Source organism: Calypte anna, chromosome 7 (assembly GCF_003957555.1).
Source record: "Calypte anna isolate BGI_N300 chromosome 7, bCalAnn1_v1.p, whole genome shotgun sequence".
NCBI lineage: Eukaryota > Metazoa > Chordata > Aves > Apodiformes > Trochilidae > Calypte > Calypte anna.
In genome coordinates, this window is record NC_044253.1 from 6028684 (window position 1) to 6052918 (window position 24235).

General features: G+C 42.1%; 1 protein-coding gene across 1 annotated transcript in view; it reads right to left on the minus strand.

The window, feature by feature from the left end:
* Nucleotides 1-24235, minus strand: part of THSD7B (thrombospondin type 1 domain containing 7B) — a 271583-nt gene that overhangs the window by 8231 nt on the left and 239117 nt on the right. The window contains exons 18-24 of the mRNA XM_030454359.1: nucleotides 14734-14875; nucleotides 13246-13361; nucleotides 12448-12565; nucleotides 6044-6189; nucleotides 877-1036; nucleotides 374-547; nucleotides 199-294 (exon numbers count right to left, since the gene is read on the minus strand). Of these exons, the coding sequence (XP_030310219.1) occupies nucleotides 199-294; nucleotides 374-547; nucleotides 877-1036; nucleotides 6044-6189; nucleotides 12448-12565; nucleotides 13246-13361; nucleotides 14734-14875 (952 nt within the window). The remainder of the gene's footprint in view (nucleotides 1-198; nucleotides 295-373; nucleotides 548-876; nucleotides 1037-6043; nucleotides 6190-12447; nucleotides 12566-13245; nucleotides 13362-14733; nucleotides 14876-24235) is intronic.

Consider the following 24235-nt stretch of genomic DNA (forward strand, 5'->3'; position numbering starts at 1 on the left):
CCAACTCAACAGCAAATCAACTTTTGGGTAACTCTCCCAAAAACTCTCAGGTAATACAAGTGCAGCGCTGACCTGACAGCAAGCCTGGTGACCTCCCATCTGTCCCACACAGAACTGAAATTCTGGAGGAGTGAGGAAGGACGTCCAACTTCCCTCTGAGCAACTGATAGAGAAGAAGCAAAATAGTTGTGGCCATACCTGTGACATTGATTCCATCGGAGCGCTGACACCACACCGTGCGTACATTGTCCCTCCAGAGGCTGCTTTTCCACACGTAGTCATAACACTTCCCTCCTAAAACCACCAAAACCAGTTAGGCTTCACTTTCCAACAAGACTAGAAGAAACTCTTCAACAGGAAGAAGCCACGCTACCTGAGCAAGGCCGTGTTTCCATCTCTTGTCCGGAGCAGCTCTCCTGGTTTTCAGGAGACTGAGGGAGAAAAGCCCTGGATCGGGACTGGCGCCCCATGGTCTCGAAGCTCCTGCCATTGATGCAGGTGAGCTCACAGGAACTCCAGTCTGACCACTCTGACAGGTGGCAGTCACCTGCACGTTGAAAGAATAAAACCTAGCTTTTCAAAAATGAAACAGCCTGAAAGGATAAGGACAAGCTAAGCACACAACAATTCCAAGAGTGAAATACCCCCGGTTTGCCAACCTGTGGTATGAAACAATCAGATTTTCTGCTTAATGGGAAATCTTATTTCTCAAAAACAAAGTAAGTCTTTTTCAGGTGATCTAGCAACAGCAGATTGAGCATTTACCTGACCTGCTGAAGGAAATAATTCTTAGTACAACAGGTGGGTAGCAATCAGAGCTATGGAAACATCTCCATCTCAGTGCAGAAGTGCACCCTGACTTTCCAAAGACTTTACCTGGGCAAGGCACAGAGCATGGTAACTGCAGCACACTCTCTTTTGATGGCAGCTCACCACAGAAAGCATTTTCTACTGCTTTGGCTGGAGCAGAAACAGATGCATCATGCACTACACACGTGAGGTTGCGGACCTGCAATCCATCTCCACACTGGCCACCCTGTGAAATGACAGAAGGGAAGAGAGACACACATTGCCGATGTGAGCAGATGACAGAAGAAACACAGTGAATTCCATCTAAAAAGACTTGAAAGATACAAAGGACTGCAATAATATCACCAGTTATGGGAAGAGAGATGGAGATCTCCTCTGTATACATCTCTACAGAAGCTCAGAGCCAGAAAAGTGTGTCATAACCAGAGCAGAAGAAGAAGTGGGTACCAGGAAAGATTAATATTGTCTTTGGGCTCAGGCTTTCATGCTTTTTACTACAGCTGGTGAATTTACCAATTCTCAGTTAGTACCCAGTTACACAAACACAAATACCTGGCTTCTCTAACAAGGCCAAGAGCAGAACCTGCCTAAAAGAAACAGACATTTCCCCTCTCCTCCTTTGACAACACAGCTTACCAGAAGCATTTGCATGGTTTCAACTCTGTGACAGCAAAACCCCTCCAGCACAGTTAATGAGACTGCCAGAGTTATTGTGAGCTGGGCTGTTTGTGTAGTTTCCAACTGGTGTCACACATTCTACTGAAATATCACCCAAAGTCAGGCACAGCCCCTTAGCACTGAGCCCCACCTGAACAAGTAATAAAAGGCTCCATTGGAGCCTGGCTTTGAAATACTTGGCAATACACCCAAACTCCATGCTGAAGAAGACTCCCTTTAGCAGAAAATTAATATTGTTTGGTGAAAGTCATGAGGAAGGCTTGAGGAGGTTGTTAGGACTGAAGCACTGAGACTACTTCTAAAGGCTGGAATTGGTTTGTTCTCATCTGAAACTAAAAAAAAAGCAAAAGCCCCAGAGCTGCAATGATGTTTGAGGTGCTCACCTTAAACCCATGTGATGCTTTATGAACGTGTGCCCGAAGCCTGGTGGAAATGGCACTTTACAAAACTCAATAAATAAAACTCAAGAAGAAGGATGCTTTTTCATGTAACCAAGGAGACTGCTCCTTTGGATGACTCGGCAGTGGATTCTTTTAAAATAATGGACTTTATCTGCAGAATAGACTGTCCCCCAACAGCTCTCCTTGCCTACACCCAGCAGCTTTTTCATTCTCTCCATCCCTTCTGACTCACAATGAGATGGAAACAAAAGCATAACTAGCTGAGTTTAGAGCAGTTGCTAATCAAAAGTACCCGAGAGAAATATTAGTGTAGATTTACTACATGCAGCCAGATTTCAAGTTTTTAGCACCGTGTTTTGCTTTAGTCAGTGTGCAACTCCCTGTTCTAAATTATTGTTTCACTGCTGAAACCTCTCCTGCACTCAGAGATTAATGGTGTGTGAATAACTCACAGGGCTGTCAGCTGGATTAGAGCTCTTGGAGGTGGCTGGTGGAAAGAGAAGACAAGGTGGAGAAAATTCCCAGGGGAAATGGGCACTAATCAAGCCGCTCAAAGTGGCTCAAGGAATGACTAAAGAGGACTGGAAAGGACAAAAAATAAGTTTTTAGTAAGATACTTATTCTCGTATAAACAACATGTGAGTATTTGTATGCGTATCAACAGAGAAATAGTTATGTGAATAAAGAGATATAAATCATAGGTGAAAACACCATTTTTTTGGTAGAGCAGTCTCCTCTATAGAAGTCCACATGCTTCAAAGAAACATTCTTCATTCTTCTACCCTGCAATACTGGAAATACATTCATATTTTCCAGTGTTTCAAACAAAAAACAAATAGAAATCGTGGACTCTCAAACAATTCCCAAGATGAACATTTGCTTTTTAACAGTGGATTCCATTTGCTTGCTTGTTTTTAAGACCAGCATTGTCTTTTCACAATCATACTATCAATCACAGGATGGTTTGGGTTGGAAGGCATCTTAAAGATCATCTAGTTCCAACCCCCCTGCCATGAGCAGGGACATCTTCCACTAGACCAATCAACTGAACACACTTAAAAGATAAAATGTCATCCTGTCATTTATAAAGGCAGATGGGTTTTGGTATATTTGGCAAGGTCATAAGCAATGCAGCAGCTCTGCATTAACATCTTCAAATTTATTCATGCCCCCAAAATTATACATTTGAAGATCTAATTAATAAGTGTGGAATGAGTGGAAGATTGCTGCAGTAGTGTCATACTAAAGATGCAGGGAATAGCTGCTAATCAGAGGAAAGCCACCAAGGAGATGATCATATATTCAAAACTCAGGGGATCAAATCTGTATTGTAAATGCTGACTCTCTGGGAGATGTGATCATCTGAGGTTTCCCTAGAACCAGCATTTGCCTCCTGAGTTCCTGGCAGGAAGCATGCAAGGATTTGACTCCCAGATGGGATTCCTACCACTGGGTTGCAAAACTTTCTCCTCTTATCCTATGGAGGATGCAAAACCCTGGATTCCCTAAACCCTGCCTGAAGGTACAGGCTTCACCATGAGCATCCACATGGAGCCTCCACTGCTTACCCCCCTCACCCCAAGTGATCACTGGCAAAATAAGGAGAATTTTTACCCCAGGACTGTGTAGTGACAGAAGGTATCTTTAGACCTGACCAATACATTAACAGCATCTGCAAAAACCTTCTCTGACGACACCTGCTGATATTCTCCACATGTAACACACTAATAAGACAAGAGATGAAAGTCCTACTGAGATGCTTTGCCCAGACATGCTTTTAAGAAAAGTTTTCCCTTTTCAACTTTTCCTGGGGTTCATGCACGTTCACAATTATTTTAAGTAAAGAGTTGCTTGGGCAACGCTTTTGCAGGTTGAGGAGCTTTTAATCAGAGAAAAGTTTCCTCTAAGGAGGAAGCATTGTATGATCACCTTTAAAGGAGTGTTTTAAAAACACAATAGAGAATTCTGAAGGGTTTGAGTCTTCTTATGAATGTTAGGCAGCTACTGCTTGATAATGTCCAACTACTTTACTTTCATTTACTTTCATTCCTTCAATGGAAAAATTATTAACAATGTCAGCCACTGCTAACTTTTTTTTTTCCTAATCAGAGTAAACCACTTCAAGAGCAGTAGGCAAATGATTAATGGAATGTAACCCTGTAAGATCAAGTGTATTGACCATTTCCCAAGTTCCACATCCCTCCAAAGGCAACAGAAATGCCCCATGCCCCCATGTGGAGGCTGGTTACACATATGATTACCTGGAGGCCAATGCACTGATTTCTGTGCTGTGAAAATCGGTAATACAGAACACTTAAGAGGGCTCTATTCCTAAGCAGGCAGACACCTCTAATCACTCACATAAAGTTAATTTAGCATAAAATAGTCCTTCTACAATTAAGAAATGCGGCCTCAGTTATCTCATAATGCAGGGAAAAAAAATTAGCCTTATAATTGTCCTGTTTATATTATTACAGGATGCATTTCCCTTATTTTACAAAGCATCCTTGAAAATGAGAAAGCTTCCTTTAGAAACTAAGTTTAAGCTTCTTTTCCAGTAAAGCACAGGAATAAATCACCCTGTATTTATGAACTACATTTAGTGCCTAAGCACCTCATTAAAGAGAAGTGAACACAAATAAAATGGCTCCTCTCCAAAACAAAGCAAAAGGTAGAGAAACGACATTACATTAAATTAAGGAGGGAGGGAGGCTCTATCTCACTAAAAGCACAGGATGATATGTGGGTTAGGGAAGGCTGTGATTACTTGCTCTGAGCTGAAGTTTAGCTGGGTTCTGGATGCACACACATTTAATCTGCATGATGTGTTATTTATCTGGAGTATGCCAGGGCATTAATTCAGCTTCCCTGCTAATTCTTTTATCAGCTCTGTTAGCTCCTACAGTTGAAAGTCTCTTCCCTAATGTTTAGCAGAATTTGCTTGTTAGCTGGACAAACTACCATCTGATGTTATTTTTTTTGTTATATGTATGTTATACATAAATAGAGTGCAGTACACTCAAAGACAATATTCACATCCCTAGTTACAGTGAGCTGTTTCTCATTAAATAAAATATAAACATATCTCTGTTTCTCCAGTCTTGGACTGCCCAAAGACTTTCAGTCTCCAGATTTAATTTGTGAAAACCTGAGGAAATTCTGGGTGTCTGTCTCTTCTACCACCTGCAGTAATCTCTGCGCAGTCATCTACACCACCCAGAAACCACGTCAGTATTCAAGGCATTGGCAGAGAGCAGAGTAGAAAACTCAAAGGATTGTGTCTGAATGTGGATTATTATTGTCTTCAGTCTCCTACATGGTATAAGGAGGAGAAGCAGCCATGGATTTGCAGAGGTCCTGTCCTCTGGGGCACTTTCCCACCATAGCCACGCTTCTCCCACCAGCACCTTGGCAAAGCCTGCTTGAAGCAGGGGTCTGAGAAACTTCAGATTCACCACTGCTTAAACTGGGTAACCATCTAATATGTTTTTGTATTGGAAATGTGACCTAACAGACAAAGAGAGAAGAAAAAGCACCAGGAGAGGGGGGAAGTCGATTGAAGTTGGATGCAAATCACTGGCATGGAGGAAAGGATGGCTCCAGAGCTGGCAATGCTGAGGTGCTGAGTGGAGGTACAGCATATCACAGCTGAATCCAGGCAGTTTTAGATCATTTTAAAAATAGCCAGGCTAAGGAGAGAGCAGAAACCAGCACTTCATTTAAGAACTCACACTATTGTGTGAGAGACCTTGCAGGGAAAGACCTGCTATATAGTACTTAAAAGAAAAAAAAATAGGAAGCAAAAGAGAAGAATCACCAGGCACTCTTGAAATCTTGAGCATCTATTTTCTTGTTATTTTGTGTAATTAAATTATAGGTCACTGTGACTATGCTCACTCAAGCACATTCACTCTGTAAATCTGCTGTAATACCTCTACAACCTGGTGGTTCTTGCCCCCACAGTGCTATAAATCACTGCTGATGGCTGGAAGAGGAGGCGTAGAGGTTTCACCACTCCCGAACTTTCCCCTGCTCTCCTACAGCTCCCACTGGCCACGGAGCCACCCTCGACCCCCAACCTCAATCAATCCTGCCATAAAAATGATGGTTCTGGCCGTGACCTCAGCTCGAGGAGGTGTGAAGAGGAGCCATACCTGGACTCTGCAGGGAGACCACGGCCCCAGCAGCCAGCTGTAGCAGGGCTTCACCGGGCAGCTGCGGTGCTGGGTGAGCTGCTGCGGGCAGGGTCTGCCCTCACCCACCGCCTGCAGGACCACCGAGCGGCCACGCACCATCTGGCCTAGGCGAGGGGAGGAGGCAGGACACGGGGGGGCATGGAGACAAGGAGAGAAAGGAAGGGAGAGAAGGGAGAAAAGAAAAGGCAGATTTGACAATTTGTCATTATTTCCAGTCCGTTTTCCGCTGCTAAAATCGGATAAAAAAGCAATTAATTGGGAAGGCTCTTTGGATAACGCAGATGCAATAGCTACGCCTAAGTGATGCAAGGGGTATTTTCAAGCAGTTTTTAAACAGAGCAGTCTGTGTTTTCCAAATATATTATCTGTTTATACAACACATTTAAATACTTGACTAAATCCTGATTATTAAAGACGACAAGAAAATAATTCCTATGGCAGTGCCATTCCTTACGTTACACACTCAGTATGTTTCCAGAGATTTTTAACAAGTGAAATTTTCTTTTTATGACCAATTATGTGCATCTAATTTGAAAACTGCAAACACTCTTGTGGTTATTACCATCCATAACCACTCCTGCCATTTCCACTAAAATCCTATTCATTATTGGTGAAACCTTCTTCAGGCACCGAATGGAAAAAGCAATTACAGTACTACTTTTGAAATAATAAAACTGAATATATTCATTTAAGTTACAGCAATTCCATTTCTATCTCCTTTGCTATCCATTTATGTCCAGGAATATTTTCACTCAAAATGTTCCAATTAGAGTCCTGGCTCCTTTTTAAAAAGAAAAGTGGGAGGAAAAAAGAAAAAAAGACCTTATGCTACGGGATGCAGGAGATCGTGCTGTGGGTTAAACTTCTGCCTCAGCTTTCAGGAGGCGTTAGAAAAATTGAAAGGTTTGGGTAATAAGGGCAGACATGGAGTGAGATGGATGCAAGCAGTAATTAGTAACACTGCAAAGGGAAGGGCCACACTTGGGGGGAGCTGACCCTGTGGATGGCACTGATTCAGCTGAAGTTGTGAGAAGAGGGGAGCCCAAGACACACAGACATACACATCCCCCTGGGAGGTGGGGAGGATGGGAGACCCATCCAGAGCCTTCTCCCAGCTCTTCAGGAACACCATTATTAATGAGTGGCACTGCCCCTGGGTTTGAGGGACATGGCTGATAACTGGCATCGTGGCTGCCTCTGCAGCTGGGCTCCCCAAAATGCTTCAGCAAATAAAAATTAAAAGCAGACACAACTGAAAAAGCTACTGAAGGATGCCTTAGTGAGCTCTCTTACCTTTACAATGCCATCCCCTTGCTCTGACCCATTGAATTCCATTTCTAAACCCATTTAAATCAATTTTAAGACTTCTTCCATTTCGAATTCTAATCCCTTGGACCTGGGGAGTTTATAACAGGAGTGATGATAAAAGCTCTTATCCACACGACAGTGCATTCAGCTGTCACGGAATCAGATACATTAGGAGATGGAAAAAAATCCTACTAGCTGAGAGGAAAGGTATGAAATTCCTGCAGTTCACAAGGATAAGAGCAAGGGAAGAGTAACCCCCCAGCCTGCTGCTGGCAAACCCCACATCATTCCCTCCTGCCCAAGAGCCCAAAATTAGCTGCATCTTCCTCTCCAGCAACAGACTGGAGATTTTGCTGGATTCCTCTCAGTTTGGAATGCTGAGGAGTAGAACATGATGGAAAAGGCTCTCTGGGGACTGGTGGGAAGCTGTGGGGTGCTGGGGATGCCCTGGGGCAGGCAGCCCCCCAGCCTACACCATCCCTCAGCACAGTTAAGGTTTAACCCCCTAAGGTGAAAAAAAGCAGTGTCATTGGGAGGGACCTAAAAGCCTGAAGCAATCATCAAGCTACTTTGATTAAAGAGATATTTCCTTTCAAACACTGGTTTTAACATCTTTCCAGCAAAATGTGAATGGGAGGGTCACTGAATAGAAAACACCACTTTCCCTTTCTGAGGAATTAACTGTTCTGTGTTTATTTACATTTTATTCTCCTACAGTTACTTATGCAAACTATTTGAACTCACTACACTCACAAAGGTCAGTCTGTGCTTGGCTCATTTAGTCTACTACTTTATTTTTATACTGTGAATATATTACTGAAGAAAGACATTTCATTTAAGTCTGTCTTTGCACAATCATTGCAATGAGTTTCTTGAAGCTCTGATTCTTTTTTCACTCCACAAACATCACCTACCTAGGGGCTCAGTTCCCACTCAGGTAGCAGAACAACTCCCCACTTTTACTTTTAGGTATCTAATCTTTTGCTACCTCTGGAGAATAGAATTTCACTGCAGCTGAAATTAATTTGCTTCCAATACAGAGTTAAAGAAATCCCAGTTATCTTTTCATTTCCCTGTTAATTTTTCTTTTAATTTCCCAATGAATTGCCACATCCCTGTAGACAAAAAGTTTGCTGAAAATTGAAAATAAGTATTTCCTCATCTCCTCAAGTCTGTTTTACTTCTGAAAGGGTAAAAAAGAGGATCTTAAGGTCACTTAAAATTCTGTTTTGCACCAGAGTCAAAAATTTCATCTCAGGAACATAGGATCCTATTTTCATCTTGGAAGAATAAGATGTATTACCCCCCAACATTTCTTGTCATTCCTTGTATTTTATCCCCACAAATTCATGCATTGTGGCTGAAACCAAGATGATTAAAATTCCTTCTAGAGTTCATCCCAGCCAAAATTACAGACACATTGTTATCTGATGAGCATGAGCAGAGCACAGAAAACACAACCAGAGAACTAGAGCAGGGATCCAGTCACAGCTCTTAGGGCAAGTCACAAGCAAAGGGGTGATAAATGGGGCTTTTCATCTCTCTCCCACTGCCAGTCCTCCAGCAGGCACTGGAGAACCCAGATCTCAGGTGATCCCTCTTCTAGCAACATCTGCCAGAGCTGTCACACTGGAGTTTGAACAGCAAGTGAGGAAAAATCATGAAAGTTTCTTCTTCTTTGTAAGGCAAACCCAAAGCTGTTTCCCCAGATTGGTGAAAAATGTAACCACCAAATTTTTTAGTTGCAGACATCCTTGTCCCCCTCATTTCCATCCCAGGGGTCAGCCTGCTGTCAGGGTGCACATCTCTGTAATCCACTATGGGCTCTTCTGGGCTCTGAGCAAGGCAGAGCAGGGTGTTCAGCCCTGGGTATCTTGGGTAAATCCCACAATTGATCCGCTGAAGTCAGCTTCATGAGTGGCAAAGCATGGGTTTGGGTAGGATTATACTGTTTAGCATTCTGTTCAGACAACTTGGGATAAATCATAGGGGATTGGAACACGTTTGTGTAGAAAAATTCAGCATCTTTGTGTATTCATTTGCCTTAACAAAGGAAATACCATTTGCTGCAGATTATCCTTTACCAAATAGCTCTCCAGGAACTTTGATTCAGGCCGTGGGAGTATCATCCATTAAGGCAGTACCATACATCTTTTCATAGCAGTACATCAACTTATACAAGGAACCCTAATATATAATCCAGTGTCAGCCAGCATCCTGCACAGTGTTGCCCAGAACTGCAGCTGCAAGAGGCAAGAATCAGTTACAAATCTCCGTAGGCTCAGCACAGGCAGGAAAGAGAGATCTCCTTTACTCATCATCATTTATAAAAATCAATATATTCGCCTGTGGCTGTTGTGTACCAGAACCATATTAGCTGTCAGTGCCCCATACAGAGCAGCACCACTTCTTGTTCAAATTCATTGTTCCATAAAATAAAACCTGAACAAGAGAAAGTTACCACCTGTTTAAATATATCATAGCAAACCAAGTTACTGGAAGAAATGGACAGAACAAAAATGTTAGCAACAATACTTAAGAAACACATGAAAGCATAAATCCATCAACACTAAATTTTGATCTGAATGGTACTTGAATTATGTTTCTCTTTGAAGCCATTTATGGTACTTCAGTAGGCTCTTCACAGGCTCTCTAAGAAAAGCCAGAAAAGCAGAATATTCCTGTAAGCAGAGCCAGGAACGGTGCATGCAACTTATTTGCTGTGAATTACTTCTGAAAAGTGCACATCCACTGCACTGCAGCTTCATCAAACAGTGGGAAATTACTTATTTGGCAAGGGAAGCTGAATCAGGGTTTACTACAGTTGATTCCCACAGCTTGTTCATTGTCATCCTTTGGTTTTCCCTAATCTGAGGCTTCCTCCTATTCTCACAAATGCCAATGAGAAATTAATGATGATTTTAAAGGCATTGCAGTCTATGAGCCTTCAGGTGGGGAACTCTCACTATATCCATCTGTGAAGTACCACCTGGAGATGAGTAAGTTATCATCACCTTTGATAATACCATAAAGTAACACTTATAACCAACTGGAACTCAGTGAAGAAGTTGAAATGATGGTGTTCCTGCTGTTGAAACTACACAGAGGTCACCACTTCATGCCTGGTGCTAAGGTACTTCCATCCTGGATGTTTGATCTCAGTGTAGCTCCTCACCTGATGGTTATGGCAGCAAAAGTGAGATCGGGACTGGGGCTGTGGTAAAATAAACCATGTGCTTGCAATGACTTGGCTGCAAAGCACTTTTGTCTTGTTGATGTTCCTGCTTTGGGATGAGATTCAGAAGGCTCTTTGGGTCCCTGGAAAGTCATATAAATGAGGGAGAGGGATGGAACAAAACTTGGCTTCCTTATGATGCACTTTTAAAGACAGCTTTCCTAGTTCCTTAGATGCCATAGGGTCACAAAACAGTGTCTCCGGCTTTTCAGTCACACATGTCTGTATCCTGAACTGTACAAGCCAGCTCTTTAGCCAGCAGTATGATGTAGTTATGATCTCTGAGGACCAGAAGATGACCCAGAGACTGAGCTGAGATTGGGTTTTCTGTGTGGTTCAAGAATCCTTAACAAGGTTTGGCATCTACAGGCAGGACACTCACTGGAAGGTTTGCTTTGACACAGATGTTTCCAGTTTTCCCCAGCAGAAGCCCAGCTCTGATTTAGGACATCAACTAACCATTTGCTCCTTAAATGCACTGGGAACCATCAGCTTTTTAACTAATCTTTAGGATTTGCATAAGTATTTCAGGATCAGAAGCAGACTACCAGATGTATCTGTACTCAAGTAACTACATCCCTGAGCAAGCTGTGCTATGGAAGAGCTCAGGACAAAACTCTTTCAGGGACTCACTATACTGGATGAACTGCTCCTTTCTCATGCTAAAAGCCATAAAGAAGTTAGAATCAGCTTTTGTGCTCATAGTGTTGTTTATTTTAGGAAGCTATTGAACATTCAAAAAATAATTTAAGTCAATTAAGCGAACATGACCATTAACACCCCAAAATTGATATTGAAGAAAAAAAAATTTGGAACTAATAGTATTCCTAGAGTGTTGTTGTTAAAAGACCAGCTATGAATTATTCATCTCTGTTAAGAAAGCACAACTTTACAAAAGGGCTAAAAGCTCAGCAAAGAAAGAGCACCACTAATCCAAATATTAAGCTTTTTCTGTAACATGCTTTGATCTCTGAAATCCATCTGAAGGAATCACTTTGGAAGTTAAGAGCTTTTTTCTTTTTGACCTTAAGTGAGTTTGATTCAAATATACATTATGGCCTCGAATCTTAAAGACCATTAGCTGTAATCTAATGCACACCAGAAGCCTGGAAAAAGAAATGTCACAAGCTTATTTTGAATAAAACCTTCATCACATTTCCTCATGTCAATACTCAAAGGGCTTTTACATTATATAAAGTTTAAAAAGGTCCTAATCCTTTCACTTTTTATATGCTGGTGGGCACTACTGCCTATCAAAAGCCTTGCTGAAGTTACTGGACTCATATAAGGAGTAAGGCACCTGTGGATGTAAGATGGAGCCTGAGACCTACTAAATGATGAAAAATAGTCTTAGTGTTTTTTCTTCAATGGGATTTAGTAATTATATTATTAAAAGTAAATTCACAAGAGGATTTATTTCATTATCTATCTACTTCTTAAGAATCCAGTAACTCTCCCCAGCTCCTTCGCTAGCTCTACATAATCTCTGTCTCAGGGGTGAATATTGTCTATGACTGAATTCAGAGAGTTTGAGTTAATTAATAAAATAACACTCCAGGCATCTGTCTGCTTGTTTCCTAAGCTGCATTTTTCTCTTTAGAGTACTTTGGAAATACCCTGCATATTTCACAAACCAACACCTCAGGACCTCGAGAGTGCCCAGATTCACCTGGGAAGGGTTTGGTACTGCTCAGGGCAATCCCTGGGGATGGGGCAGGGGTGGGAAGGTCCACATTCACCTGGGAAGGGTTTGATACTGCTAAGGGCAAGCTCTGGGGCTGGGGTAGGGGGCGGGAAGGGGGTAAAAGAGGGGACTCACCGCCAGTGCCACAGGTGTGGGAGCACTGGGACCAGGCTGACCACGCCGAGAGCCGGCAGTCAACCGTGCAGTCCACCACGCACCGACTGCTCGTCTGCACGGGCTTCTCCAGCTGGAGCTGTGGGATGAGAAGGAAACACAGGTCTCAGTCTCCCCCCTGTTCACCCACCACCTCCTAACTGGGCTAGGCACCAAGGCAGAAAAAACCCAAAATTGGCAGTGGCTCTGGTGGGACACCAGCATCACCACGTACAGGGGGTTGGCAAAGGTGGCAATTGGTGCGAGTGGTTTCAGGGTTGAAGGATCTCTCATTCAAGAGTCCAGCAGTGTTTGGGTCTTATTCTGAAAGGGCAACCCCAAACACTTATCGCTGGTTACCAGCTTGGCTGGAGCAACTGAGATGGCAGCCATGCCCCACACATACAACAGGTAGCTCACGGAACTTGTGGCTGCCCCATTTCTTGCAATGTTCAAGGCCAGTTGGATGGGGCTTGGAGCAACCTGGGCTAGTGGGAGGTGTCCCTGACCCCAGCAGTGGGGTAGGAACAGGATGGTCTTTTAGGTGCCTTCCAACCCAAACCATTCTGTGACTCTATGGTTGGAGTTGAGGTGTCATACCACCCACCAGCTCCCCCCGGGATGCTTTTGTGCATTGCCCAACTGCTGGACTCCCAGGACCAAACACAACTCTTCCACCACCTATGGAGAGTGCCTCGGTGTAGATCAGAATGCACCATCTTTCTGGAACCAAAATGAACCTCCAGGTGGTTTCCCTACCCCAGGCATTGCCCTCCTCACCCTCTGGCAGAGCTGAGTGCTGACGATGGCCCCATCACTGCGCTGACAGCTGAGGATCCGCCGCCGCTCCCCGTGCCCACAGGTGGCATTGGCACCCAGCTGGCACCCGCTCCATCCTGTAGACAAAAAGCACAGGATGCAGTGCTGCAGGTCTTGGCCACCTTCCCCTTTCCATGCCTTTTTACTCTACAAACAGCTTGCCTTCCTCACGTCAGGGCTTCCCAATCCCAAACAACCCACACCAAAAGAAAGTTGCTCTTCAAAACAAGCAACTCCCAGAAGAGGAAGCACTGTCTCTGCATTCAGGTATCCCCTCAATGAACTGGGTACATTCGAGTGCACAGAACACTGGTAGAGGCTGATAAAGTGTATCAGTTCAACCCAGCTGGCACATTGACAGGACTGCCTTGTCTGAAGTAAAATTTCACTTTGATAAAGGAGATGGGGAAGTTTCTGAAGGGTAGTATTTTCCTTCCACGTATTTCTTGTCACAGGGCAAAGCTTTCCATTATTTGAAACTACGTTCTAATACTCATGAAATAAAAACAGTATTTCTAGCAGAAGGAAATGTTTATCTTATTACTTGTCTGAAATTATGACGGTCAGAAAACAACTAAACTGAAATAAGCCTTAAAACATCATTTAAAACAACCCAAAAAGCATAACACGAACAACAAAAATTTTCATACATCACCAACAAATAGGGACCATATGGGGAGAAAACCTATTACTTTGTGTCTTCCACCTCTGATAAACATGAACACAAATGTTTTGCATTTCTGAAATATGATGATAAAAAAGGCATCCTCCTGCTGCCTGTGTTTCTAGTACTTTTATTTCAAACAGGCTGAGTTTAAATTCAGATATTTTCTCCTGCTTTGTTCTCCCTTCCTCCCAGCCTCCAGCCTCCTCTTAGATCTCTCTTCTCTCTTTCTTATTTATCTGAGCTGGTCAAAACAAAAGGAATTTTTTTTTGGTTTGTTTGTTTGGAATATATTTAATTGCTTCCAAGATCTAAATAATGCATTTTGCTCTGAATATCCTATGCTCCCCCATATAAGCCATATAGTCTTCAAATCAGACTTGTGTTGGTATTATTTGCTTCACCAGAATCACACAGATAATAATTTTTAACTGGAGTTTTGTAGTTAAATCTGTCTATAACCCACTGAGCAGACCCCATTTAACCTGTTTTATTTCCAGTGTATCTGCAATAACAACTGAAACACAAAAACTGTGCTTTTCGCTGCAAATCTGTAAAAATATAGACATGTGATTAACCTCAGTGAAATCAGGGATGGCTACTTGTAACTCCTTTAGTGCTAAGGCTTAAAACACCTCCACAAGCAAACATAACTAAAAACACAACTGGAGAAAGCCTTGAAGGGCACTGAACCTTTTATACATTGGAAAAGCAGAACGCCAATTTAACAACCATTTTAATTAGTACCAAACTCTGCTAAGAGTATATTGGAAAGTTCTACCTACCTGTTAGGCTGTACTGATACTGGAAGCAGTTCTGGTTAAGAATACATGGCTTCATTTGGGAATCTTCAGGGCAGGGCTTTGCATTGACAGAAGACCTCAGCACTTGTCGAGTTCGGGTTTGCATAACACTGGGGTCACACACCTACAAACCAAAGTGATGGACACTACAAGATAGAGTTCCACAGATACTGAAAAGCAGGCAGAGGAAAATAAACGTGGTTGCAAGGTAAGCATCCAATCTTACTAAAAGTCATCTCTTGCCCAAACTGATTTGGCTACTCTAGGCACTCCTCCACTATTTATTTCCACAAATTTATGTAAGGATCCTTGGAGACAATGGGATAAACATTGTGCCATTTTGCTGTGTTCTACCTCTTCCCAAGACTTCCAGTAAAATGCTTCCAGTACTAAATATTGGCACAGGATTTCTGGCACAATTAATGCATTTTTTAGTACTACCTGATGCTACAGCAAATCTTTCCTTTCTAGGAAGGACATATGTAATTGCATAGCAGTTAGGATGCTGACAAGAAGATGGATTGGCTTTTCAAAGTATGCAATAAAACACTGATGCCTGATGGCCTATAAACCAGGATTTCCTTGTTTATATTTGCACGTGAATGTAAACTAACTGTGCCTGATTTTCATTTGTGTTTGTACATGCCAGCCATGAAAATTGTTTCATTTTAGCAGCCCTCCATGCTCACTCTCTTAGCACTAGGGGAGAGGGCTGGTTTGCTTTCCATTTCAGCTGCAAGCATTGCAGTAGGGACTAAAAGGTTTCTGCATTCCCAGAAACATCCCTCTTACATAGACAGCATCAGCTCATCCCCACAAATCCCCTCCTGCAGCCTCCTGCTTACTCCTCCTCTTCAGGGAGCTCTTCTCGTTGGGTGTCACACAGAGGTGTCACCCCCTCCCCTCTGTCAAGCATTACCTAAGTTCTTGCCTTGGATTATTAATGGTTTTTTATTAATGCAGGGCTATAGCATAAGCACTGGCTGGGCCACGGGGAACGTGGTGATGCTGCTGGTGTCCCCAGCTGTCCCATCCATGTCATGTCAAGGGTTACTATGCCAAGGAAGGGGCCACAGCCCCCTAGATTAAAAGCTTGAGACACCAGTGAGGAAGAGCACTAAGGATTGCTGCTTTGTCTTGCTAAATAAAATGCCCAAAAAAGTCTAAATCAGCTTATTCTGAAGGTAGGGTGATTATGGGAATATGTAACAGCCATTTCAGCTGTAAGGCTGGGACAGAAAGTCACCCCTAGGGCAAGGGCTCTGACCTGCTGAAACTCAGCTGAGTTTTCCTGCAACCCAGTACAGTGGGTGAGTGGAAGTAGTCATGGCAAATCTAATGAAAATAAATCCTTATTAAAGGTATTCAGAGTTGTTTACTGAACAAGATGACCTATTTAATTCCTAACAGTCTCTCATTAGGCTCAAAGATTGCTCAGGAAGAGCAAAGAAAATCAAAAGAACAATGCACGTAGAAATACATTTACATAAATGCTTGGGAATTTAAAACATGATTTTCTATAGAATACTCTAATTACTAAAAATATCTAACAGTTTAAAAACCACAGGCTTATTATCATGCAACAAACTGCCTGCAAACACTGAACCTTGCATGGATGAAAGGTGGATAATTCCTCTATTGTGCATATTAAAGAGAAATGTAATGGCATTGCAGCATAAATCTAGATCTCAGACTGCTGTAAACTGGATTAATTGCACAGATAACTAACCAGAATAAATATTAGAATAAACAGGAAGAAAGTATAGTCCAGTCTTAAAATACATTGCCTGTTTTCCTTATTCTCACACTATATGAAAGAAATTCTATTATGTTCTTACTGCTGACACACACCTTGTCAAATCATATTAAATGGTAATTTATTTGACTATTCATGCTCATCAAAATATCCAATTGCCCCTAATTGTCTGAAAATTTAACTTGTGCTAAGTGTTTACCAATATTTTACTGCCTTTCCCACAACTAATCCAACTCTTCATCCTCAAAACTAACATTAACAACTTAAATGATTTGCCAGTGAAGCAAAACAAATAAAAAAACCTGAAGGCAGGTATCTCAGCAGCTACTCCTAATTAATGTTTCTCTGCATTATGGTACAAAAGGGAAAAGGAAAAAAAAAAATCAATGCTGTGAAAAGAACTAATCCTGTGCCATCTCAGAAATATCTGCTCTTCCTCACTTCAAAATAAGACCCTGCAGACAAAATATGTATCATTTGTAGATAAGTCATTTCTTTCAATAAAATAGTATTTCCCTCCCATGTAGCACCCCGATGTGCTGGATTAGAGGGTGTCCTGCAGCCCCCCACCTCCTGGCTAGCAGGACTCTTCTGCCTCTCAGATGTCCTCTTGGTGGGCAGGAGACCAACCAAAGAGCCCTGACCCAAATGGGTCAAAATCTCTCTTGTGTGTGCCAGGATCCAACCCAAACCCCAGTGTCCTGTGGCTCTGAGGCTGGTGTTCTGGATGAGCCACGTTGTGCAGAAGCTGGAGCTGAGGTGATAAGCACCCCACTTTTAGCAGCTTTGAATAATAAAGGATCTCTGTAGGGAAAGCATTCATTTAATCAAGCTGAGTACATGGGAAACATGCACAAATTCAAAGTCAGCAAACTGTAACTAATATCCTGTAATATTATTTGTTGAATTTCTCTTTACGTCAATTGAGAAGTCAATTTAGTTTTATAATTGATTTTCTGGCCTTACTCTTTCAAGTTAACTATGTACAAAATTGAGCCAAAAATGTACAAAATGTATATGGAACTGAACAAGCTGCAGGAGGGAATGACTTGCAAAGAAAAAGATGAAAGCTGGGATTTTCAAAGGAGCAAGACTGAGCTGAGTATCCAGCTGCCCCGGAATCTCAATGGACTTGGGTGAACAACTCCTGCAGGACCCCTCCAAAGTCTCAGGCTGGAAAAAGTAAATATTTATGATGTGGCAAAGGTTGAGGAATGGCCAGGCAAACAAAAAAGTCATTAGGGGATGTGAAGGGTGAAAAGTTGCAAGAAGAGGGGTTGTTTCCAGTGGGGAGCTGCTGAGGGTGTTAACAGGCATTAATAGAGAGAAGTGTGTAAGATGCATAGCAGGAGAAAAATGTCACCTTTGTCACCATTGCCACCACTGCCCAGGGTATGTATCTAGTCCTGAAATGGGTTCTTAAGAGATACTGAGAGAAAAATCAATCAACATCAATGGCAATTTACATTTTTAGGAGGTAGCACAGAAAAAGCAGTAATATAGAAAAGGCAGCAAAAGGAAGAAATATCACTTGAGTAATTCAATTAAGAAATTATGACAGAAATCATTAAGATTTGGGCAAGATTACAGAAGGGATTGATTCTAAATATTCTCATAAAGGATAAAAATTACTAAAGCAACCTGACTGTTCAAATATTCTTCCCCATGGAACACTGAAGGTGCCATTCAGATGGATGCATCAAGGCTGGATCTGCCCCACTCCATTAGGAATACAAGTTGCTTATCACAAACTTATATAAATCCAGATTTTGGGGGGTGGGGTACTAAATAAATAAACCCCCCTGTGATCCAGCAGTCCTTCACTGAGTATCTTCATTTACAACCTCTTCCTTCCCACTAAGTGGATGCTATAATTTCAAATACATTATTTTACTTCCTAATGTTTTATTAATAACTACTGCTTTCGCTGATCATAGATTAAGGGGTTTTTAATTATTTTTACATTAAGTCAGACATTACTTTCTCTAAGGTAATCACTACTGGCTTGTGCTCAGCATCAGCCAACACTTGTTCTACATTGGGAGCAGAGGGAAAGAGGAAATGGTGCAGCCAACAACACTGTTAAGAAAAAAGCTCTCCACATGCAGAGAACTTGCTGGTTGGCACTGTGGTCCAGATCAAGCAAGTCTTATGCAGAGTTTCCTCATCTAGACAAAAAGAAATGGGGGTGAATTTCAGCCTCTCACTTGGGTCTTGGCTCAAAGGACATTTCCAGCAAACTGCAATGAGAGCAAGTCTGGAGACTCAGCACCTCCACCTGACCTTTCCAGGAAACTAACTGGAGGGCTGGGGCTACCAGGAAGGAAAAGTAGTTCTTGCTGCAGCCTGGAGATCATCAGTTTAGTACCTGCTTAGCAAGTGAAAAACCTTTGTTCAATTTCTGGTTCTGCTCTGGACAACTGAAAGCCACATCTGACACCCCCCAGGCTAGAAACAGATTAAAGATTTAAGGATCAAGGCAAGATGATGAAAATGGGTGCCCACTGGCCAGAAATACAAGAGGAAACAAGTCCTAAGAAATGAAGGAAGCTTTGATGCACAGAGGTAGAGGCTCAGAGGCCTGGAGAACATTCTGTACCTTCAAGGTCAGGTACCAACAGAGGTTGGCAGTTAAGTTTTACAGACTATGTTATTTTCTGGATTTAGTCCAGATTCCTTCTTGATGATGGTAAGCAACAGGATTTGTAATTCAGTGTTTCTTTTGGTGTCAGTGACAGGAATGAAATTAATTTCTGGATGGAAATAATAACAGGGACCTAACCCAGGTCACCCATTAATAGCCTATAGCAATAGGATCTCATGCACCATAAGTTTCCTTACATGCACAACTACACTGACTCAGCCTCCTTTTTGTATTAAATCTCACCATTTCCATTATCCTTTTCTATGAAGTGTGAAAAAGTTGAGCTAGAGCCAGGGATCAATAGGCCAGGCTGTATAAACTGCTACAGAAACAAAACATTCTGAGGCAAGAAGAGGTACCTAAAATGATAAAGTAGGAATTAATAGGAGTTTTTCCCAAAGGACCACTTAGGAATTATCAAAACCATCATCTTGATTCTATGGAGGAATTCTTGGCACTATTATCTACTGCTTTTGTAAATATTTCTTTTTTTGCCAATCATGTTGTTCCATCATGATCACTTGTCACTATTTTAAGCTAAGATATAAAGTGAGGGCCACAAACGTACCCCAAAGGATGCACTCAGCCTTTGCTCCACACAACAACAGAACAAAGCACAGAAAGTTTGTTCTGGAAGAGAAGGGTATTAAATAAAAGAAAACTGCCAGGTTATGAATGTTAAGTTCCAGAGCAAGAGTTGTTAATATATCACACATTAATACAGACTCTTAGATCATCTATGAGATAGATTTTAAAAGCTGCCCATTGATCTAGGTTTTCATACACATCATAATTGCACAGCACAAAGGTTGTAACCTATTAGTGAGCCCTTTAAGTCCTTTCATTTATTAAACAGCTTGGCTAATGCAAAGTGCACTATAAATAGCTGGCCACATTATATTTAACTGGCTATTCATAAGGAAACATACAGCCTCAAACTCAGGTAAAGGCATTGGCAGCCCCAGGATTTGACTATTTTTAACAGCACAGTGAACCCTTACATTGTTCATGCTGATGTGGATGTTTTGTAACAATTTAACAAGCCATTTACAATAACAAGTGCAGTCTTTTGAAATGAAAATGCATTTGCATAAATTTTCTTTTGGAGATGCATCTAGGTTCTGACATCTTATCTGCCTCCTCATAGAACCGCTGTTTTTTAAAAGATGATTGTTAATAAAGATGAGTAAAAATAAAACACTGAATTAAAATAAAAAATAAAGCGGTTACCAACTTTCTGATAAAGCCATACAAAACAATCAAGTCCCAGCTATGCAGGATGAGCTGTGCACATTCTTTCAGAAACCAGCATAATTCTTGACCTAAATAAATTTTGTCTTCATCTAGAAACACAGCAGTGTGCAAGATGAATTATGTGTCCAGTTCTGGGCCCCTCAGTTCAGGAAGGATATCGAGGTCCTGGAGCAGGTCCAAAGGAGGGCAACTAAGCTGGTGAAGGGACTTAAGCACATATCCTATGAAGAGAGGCTGAGGGAGCTGGGGTTGTTGGGCTGTTCAGCCTGGAAAAGAGGAGGCTCAGAGGAGACCTCATCACTCTCTACAACTCCCTGAAAGGAGGATGTAGCCAGGTGGGGTTGGTCTCTTTTCCCAGGCAACTCTCAGCAAGACAAGAGGGCATGGTCTTAAGTTGTGCCAGGGGAGGTTTAGGTTGGAGATTAGAAATAATTTCTTTACTGAGAGGGTGATCAGACATTGGAATGGGCTGCCCAGGGAAGTAGTGGATTCTCCATCCCTGGAGATATTTAAAAAGAGACTGGATGTGGCACTCAGTGCCATGGGCTGGGAACTGCAGCGGTAGTGGATCAAGGGTTGGACTCGATGATCTCTGAGGTCCCTTCCAACCCAGCCAATTCTATGATTCTATGATTCAATCCAGCCTCCACACCATGGGTCTTCTCCCAAACCTACATATAAAGGGTACTGGTCAGGACTTTTTATAAGGGCATGTAGCAAGAGGAGGAATGAGAATGGCTTTGAACTAGAAAAGGGCAGATTTAGGTTAGACATTTTTAAGAAATTCTTCAGTGTGAGGGTGGTGAGACCCTGGCACAGGTTGCCCATGGAAGCTGTGGCTGCCCCATCCCTGGCAGTGCTCAAGTCCAGGTTGGATGGGGCTTGGAGCAACCTGGGCTGGTGGGAGGTGTCCCTGCCCATTGTAGGGGGTTGGAAATGGATGAGCTTTAAGGTCCCTTCCAACCCAAACCATTCTGTGATGAAGCCTCCATTGAGTCCCAACAAGTCCGCAATTTCTCTTTGAGTTGGCTCAGGAGGGAAAGCATTTCCAAACCTTAACAACTCTGAGCACATCTATGACCAAAGTCCCTGCAAAACCTGAGAGAGCTGCATTGCCTGGTGCCACTTTTAACAGGTGACTGCAATATTACACTCCCATTGCCCCACCCCAGATTCAAGAGAACAGTGACTCAGTTGTCACCAGCCCTGAGCTCTGAACATCCTTATTGATCCATGTGCAAAGTGCTTGCTGAAATGGAGGCAGCTGTTCTGTCTCACTAGACATGTAACCTCCTATAATTAACTAATTTCAGGCCTCTCAGATTTAGCTGAAAGAAATACCAGCAGCTGAGGCAAACAAGGAGGCCACTGGGATGGGCCATGGGGGGGCTGCCACAGCTATTCCAGCAGAGAGCCAACCAAATCCCAGGTAATTATTTCAGGGACTTGTAGCACAACTCACACATTAACTCTTTTTAAGAATGCTTTGATGGATTCAATTGAAGTCAATTAATTACATTTCCAAGTCAGATGGAGACAAAGTCAAGACACTGCAGGTAGTGCCTGTTCTTTCATCACTGAATATGTAACAGAGATGATAGGATTTCTGTTTCCAGGTTGTTTAGCTGGGTCTTTGAGCAATCAAGTGATGATGTCTGACTGAACACCCTATTGTAGCTGGAACCAATACGAAATCTCTGAAGCAAAATGCAAGTCAATCTAATTTGCTCATGATCTTTTTTTTTTTTTTTCCCCTAACTAGCAAGCTTCCAACTGTTATTTTAAATGGCTTTAAAGCCCTGATATTTATGTTATGTGGCTGTTACTTAGTGACAAAGAAGAAAACTTTATGAGCCAAAAAATAGTCTTCAATCAGAGAGAAAGCCAATTTGAATTTACTTCTCACAACAGAGAATGTGAGAATAATAGGGAAGCTTTAAATCAGTAATTATGAGTTTCTTGAATCCAGTAAAGAGATAAAACCTCAAAACATTACATTCAAGACAGCTGCATTTCTGGGTGAGGGCAAAGTACCATTAGAGACAATATCAAAGTTTAGCTTTGCATAGCTATGTTAAATAGCACTATAATCAAGATGCAAAAATTGCAACTTGGTTGGAAAATACACCTAAAAGAATTGTGATAGCATCTGGAATTAATAAAGACCACCCCAGAAATACTAATATTTAAAAGCAAAAGGGAAATAGAGGCAAAAAAAGGTAGAACAAACACAATGTTTAGCAGAAAGAAGTATTGAAGAAAATGCTTCCTATTGACAAAGCAGTTGCCACCTTTATGACTCATTGATTTCAACATGATTCAAGATAATTTACTACCCTGAAAGTGGAAAATTTCACCTGGGAAGTGTACCACTAAAAGATAAAACCAAGCAATACCCTAGAAAGTATCCAGAGTACAATGACATATTGACTAAAGGTAAACTGGATAATCTAAAACGCCTTTTTATATTCAGCTGATAAGAGTTAGTTATTCCACTATCAGGATAAATTTATTATCAGAACTATTAAATATGAGCAGAACACCACAACGTCTGGGAAAGTATTCTCACCTGCCCAAAATCTTCAGTAAATATCTCAAATCAAAGAGTTACTCAGGCAAAGATGAGGCTCAAAATTGTAGTTGCTCATTTCTCACAACCCAGAATTTGTCAAGTTTCATAAATCCTCGTTAACTCCAACAAGCCAAACATGACCAGACACAGCAGTATTTCCCAGAAAGATTTTTGGCAGCTGCCTCACAGGAGTGCCACAACTAACAGAATGCCAACTGTTTGGATATGAAAAGTAAATGTGCTTGAAAAAGAGCAGCCAGGGTGTCGAGTTTTGCTTTTTCATGTCAATGTGATGTGAGCCTTCAAATTCTTTTGATTACTTGGGCAAGAGAAAGGAGTTATACTTTGAAAATGGATTTTTGGTGAACATTCAAAAAGCATTTTATACATCCTCAGAAGACAGGTATTTACTTCCAGTTTGGCATGAATCAGAACCCATGCACTAAGTACACCAGCCAGCGAGCAAAATTTCCTCAATTTAATAGACAGTCCTAATGAGCAAGAGCTTCTATGCATGCAAACTCACTGACATGGTTTTTGGGCTCTGTGGGATGACACTTTAAGCAGGCTGGAGGCACAACAGGTCTGACCAAAAGCCTCACCAAGAGATTCAGCTGTAGCTGCAGACACCTGTGTTTGGGTGTCCAAATGTAGCACCCCCATGCAAGGTCCAGACCCAAGCTCTCATTTGCAATCACTGGAGCTACCTTACTGACCACATGTAGCTCTTCCCTTAAAGACAAAACAGGATCCTATGCAGGCTCTGGGGCCTTCATATCTCTTCATATCTTCACTCTCTACAAATCCCTGAAAGGAGGGTGTAGCCAAGTGGGAGTTGGTCTCTTTTCCCAGGCAACTCTCAGCAAGACAAGAGGGCACGGTCTCAAGTTCTGCCAGGGGAGGTTTAGGTTGGATACTAGAAATAATTTCTTTACCGAGAGGGTGATCAGGCATTGGAATGGGCTGCCCAGGGAAGTAGTGGATTCTCCATCCCTGGAGATATTTAAAAAGAGACTGGATGTGGCACTCAGTGCCATGGGCTGGGAACTGCAGCGGTAGTGGATCAAGGGTTGGACTCGATGATCTCTGAGGTCCCTTCCAACCCAGCCAAGTCTATGATTCTATGCTATCATCATTGACCATGTCCACCAGCTTGTGGCCATCCTCAGTGACCACCTTTCCCTGTGGTGACTCAGGAGATGAAAGGTTGCAACCATTACCCTGGCATTGCCAATGCCTCCCTCCTGCCCACTTCATT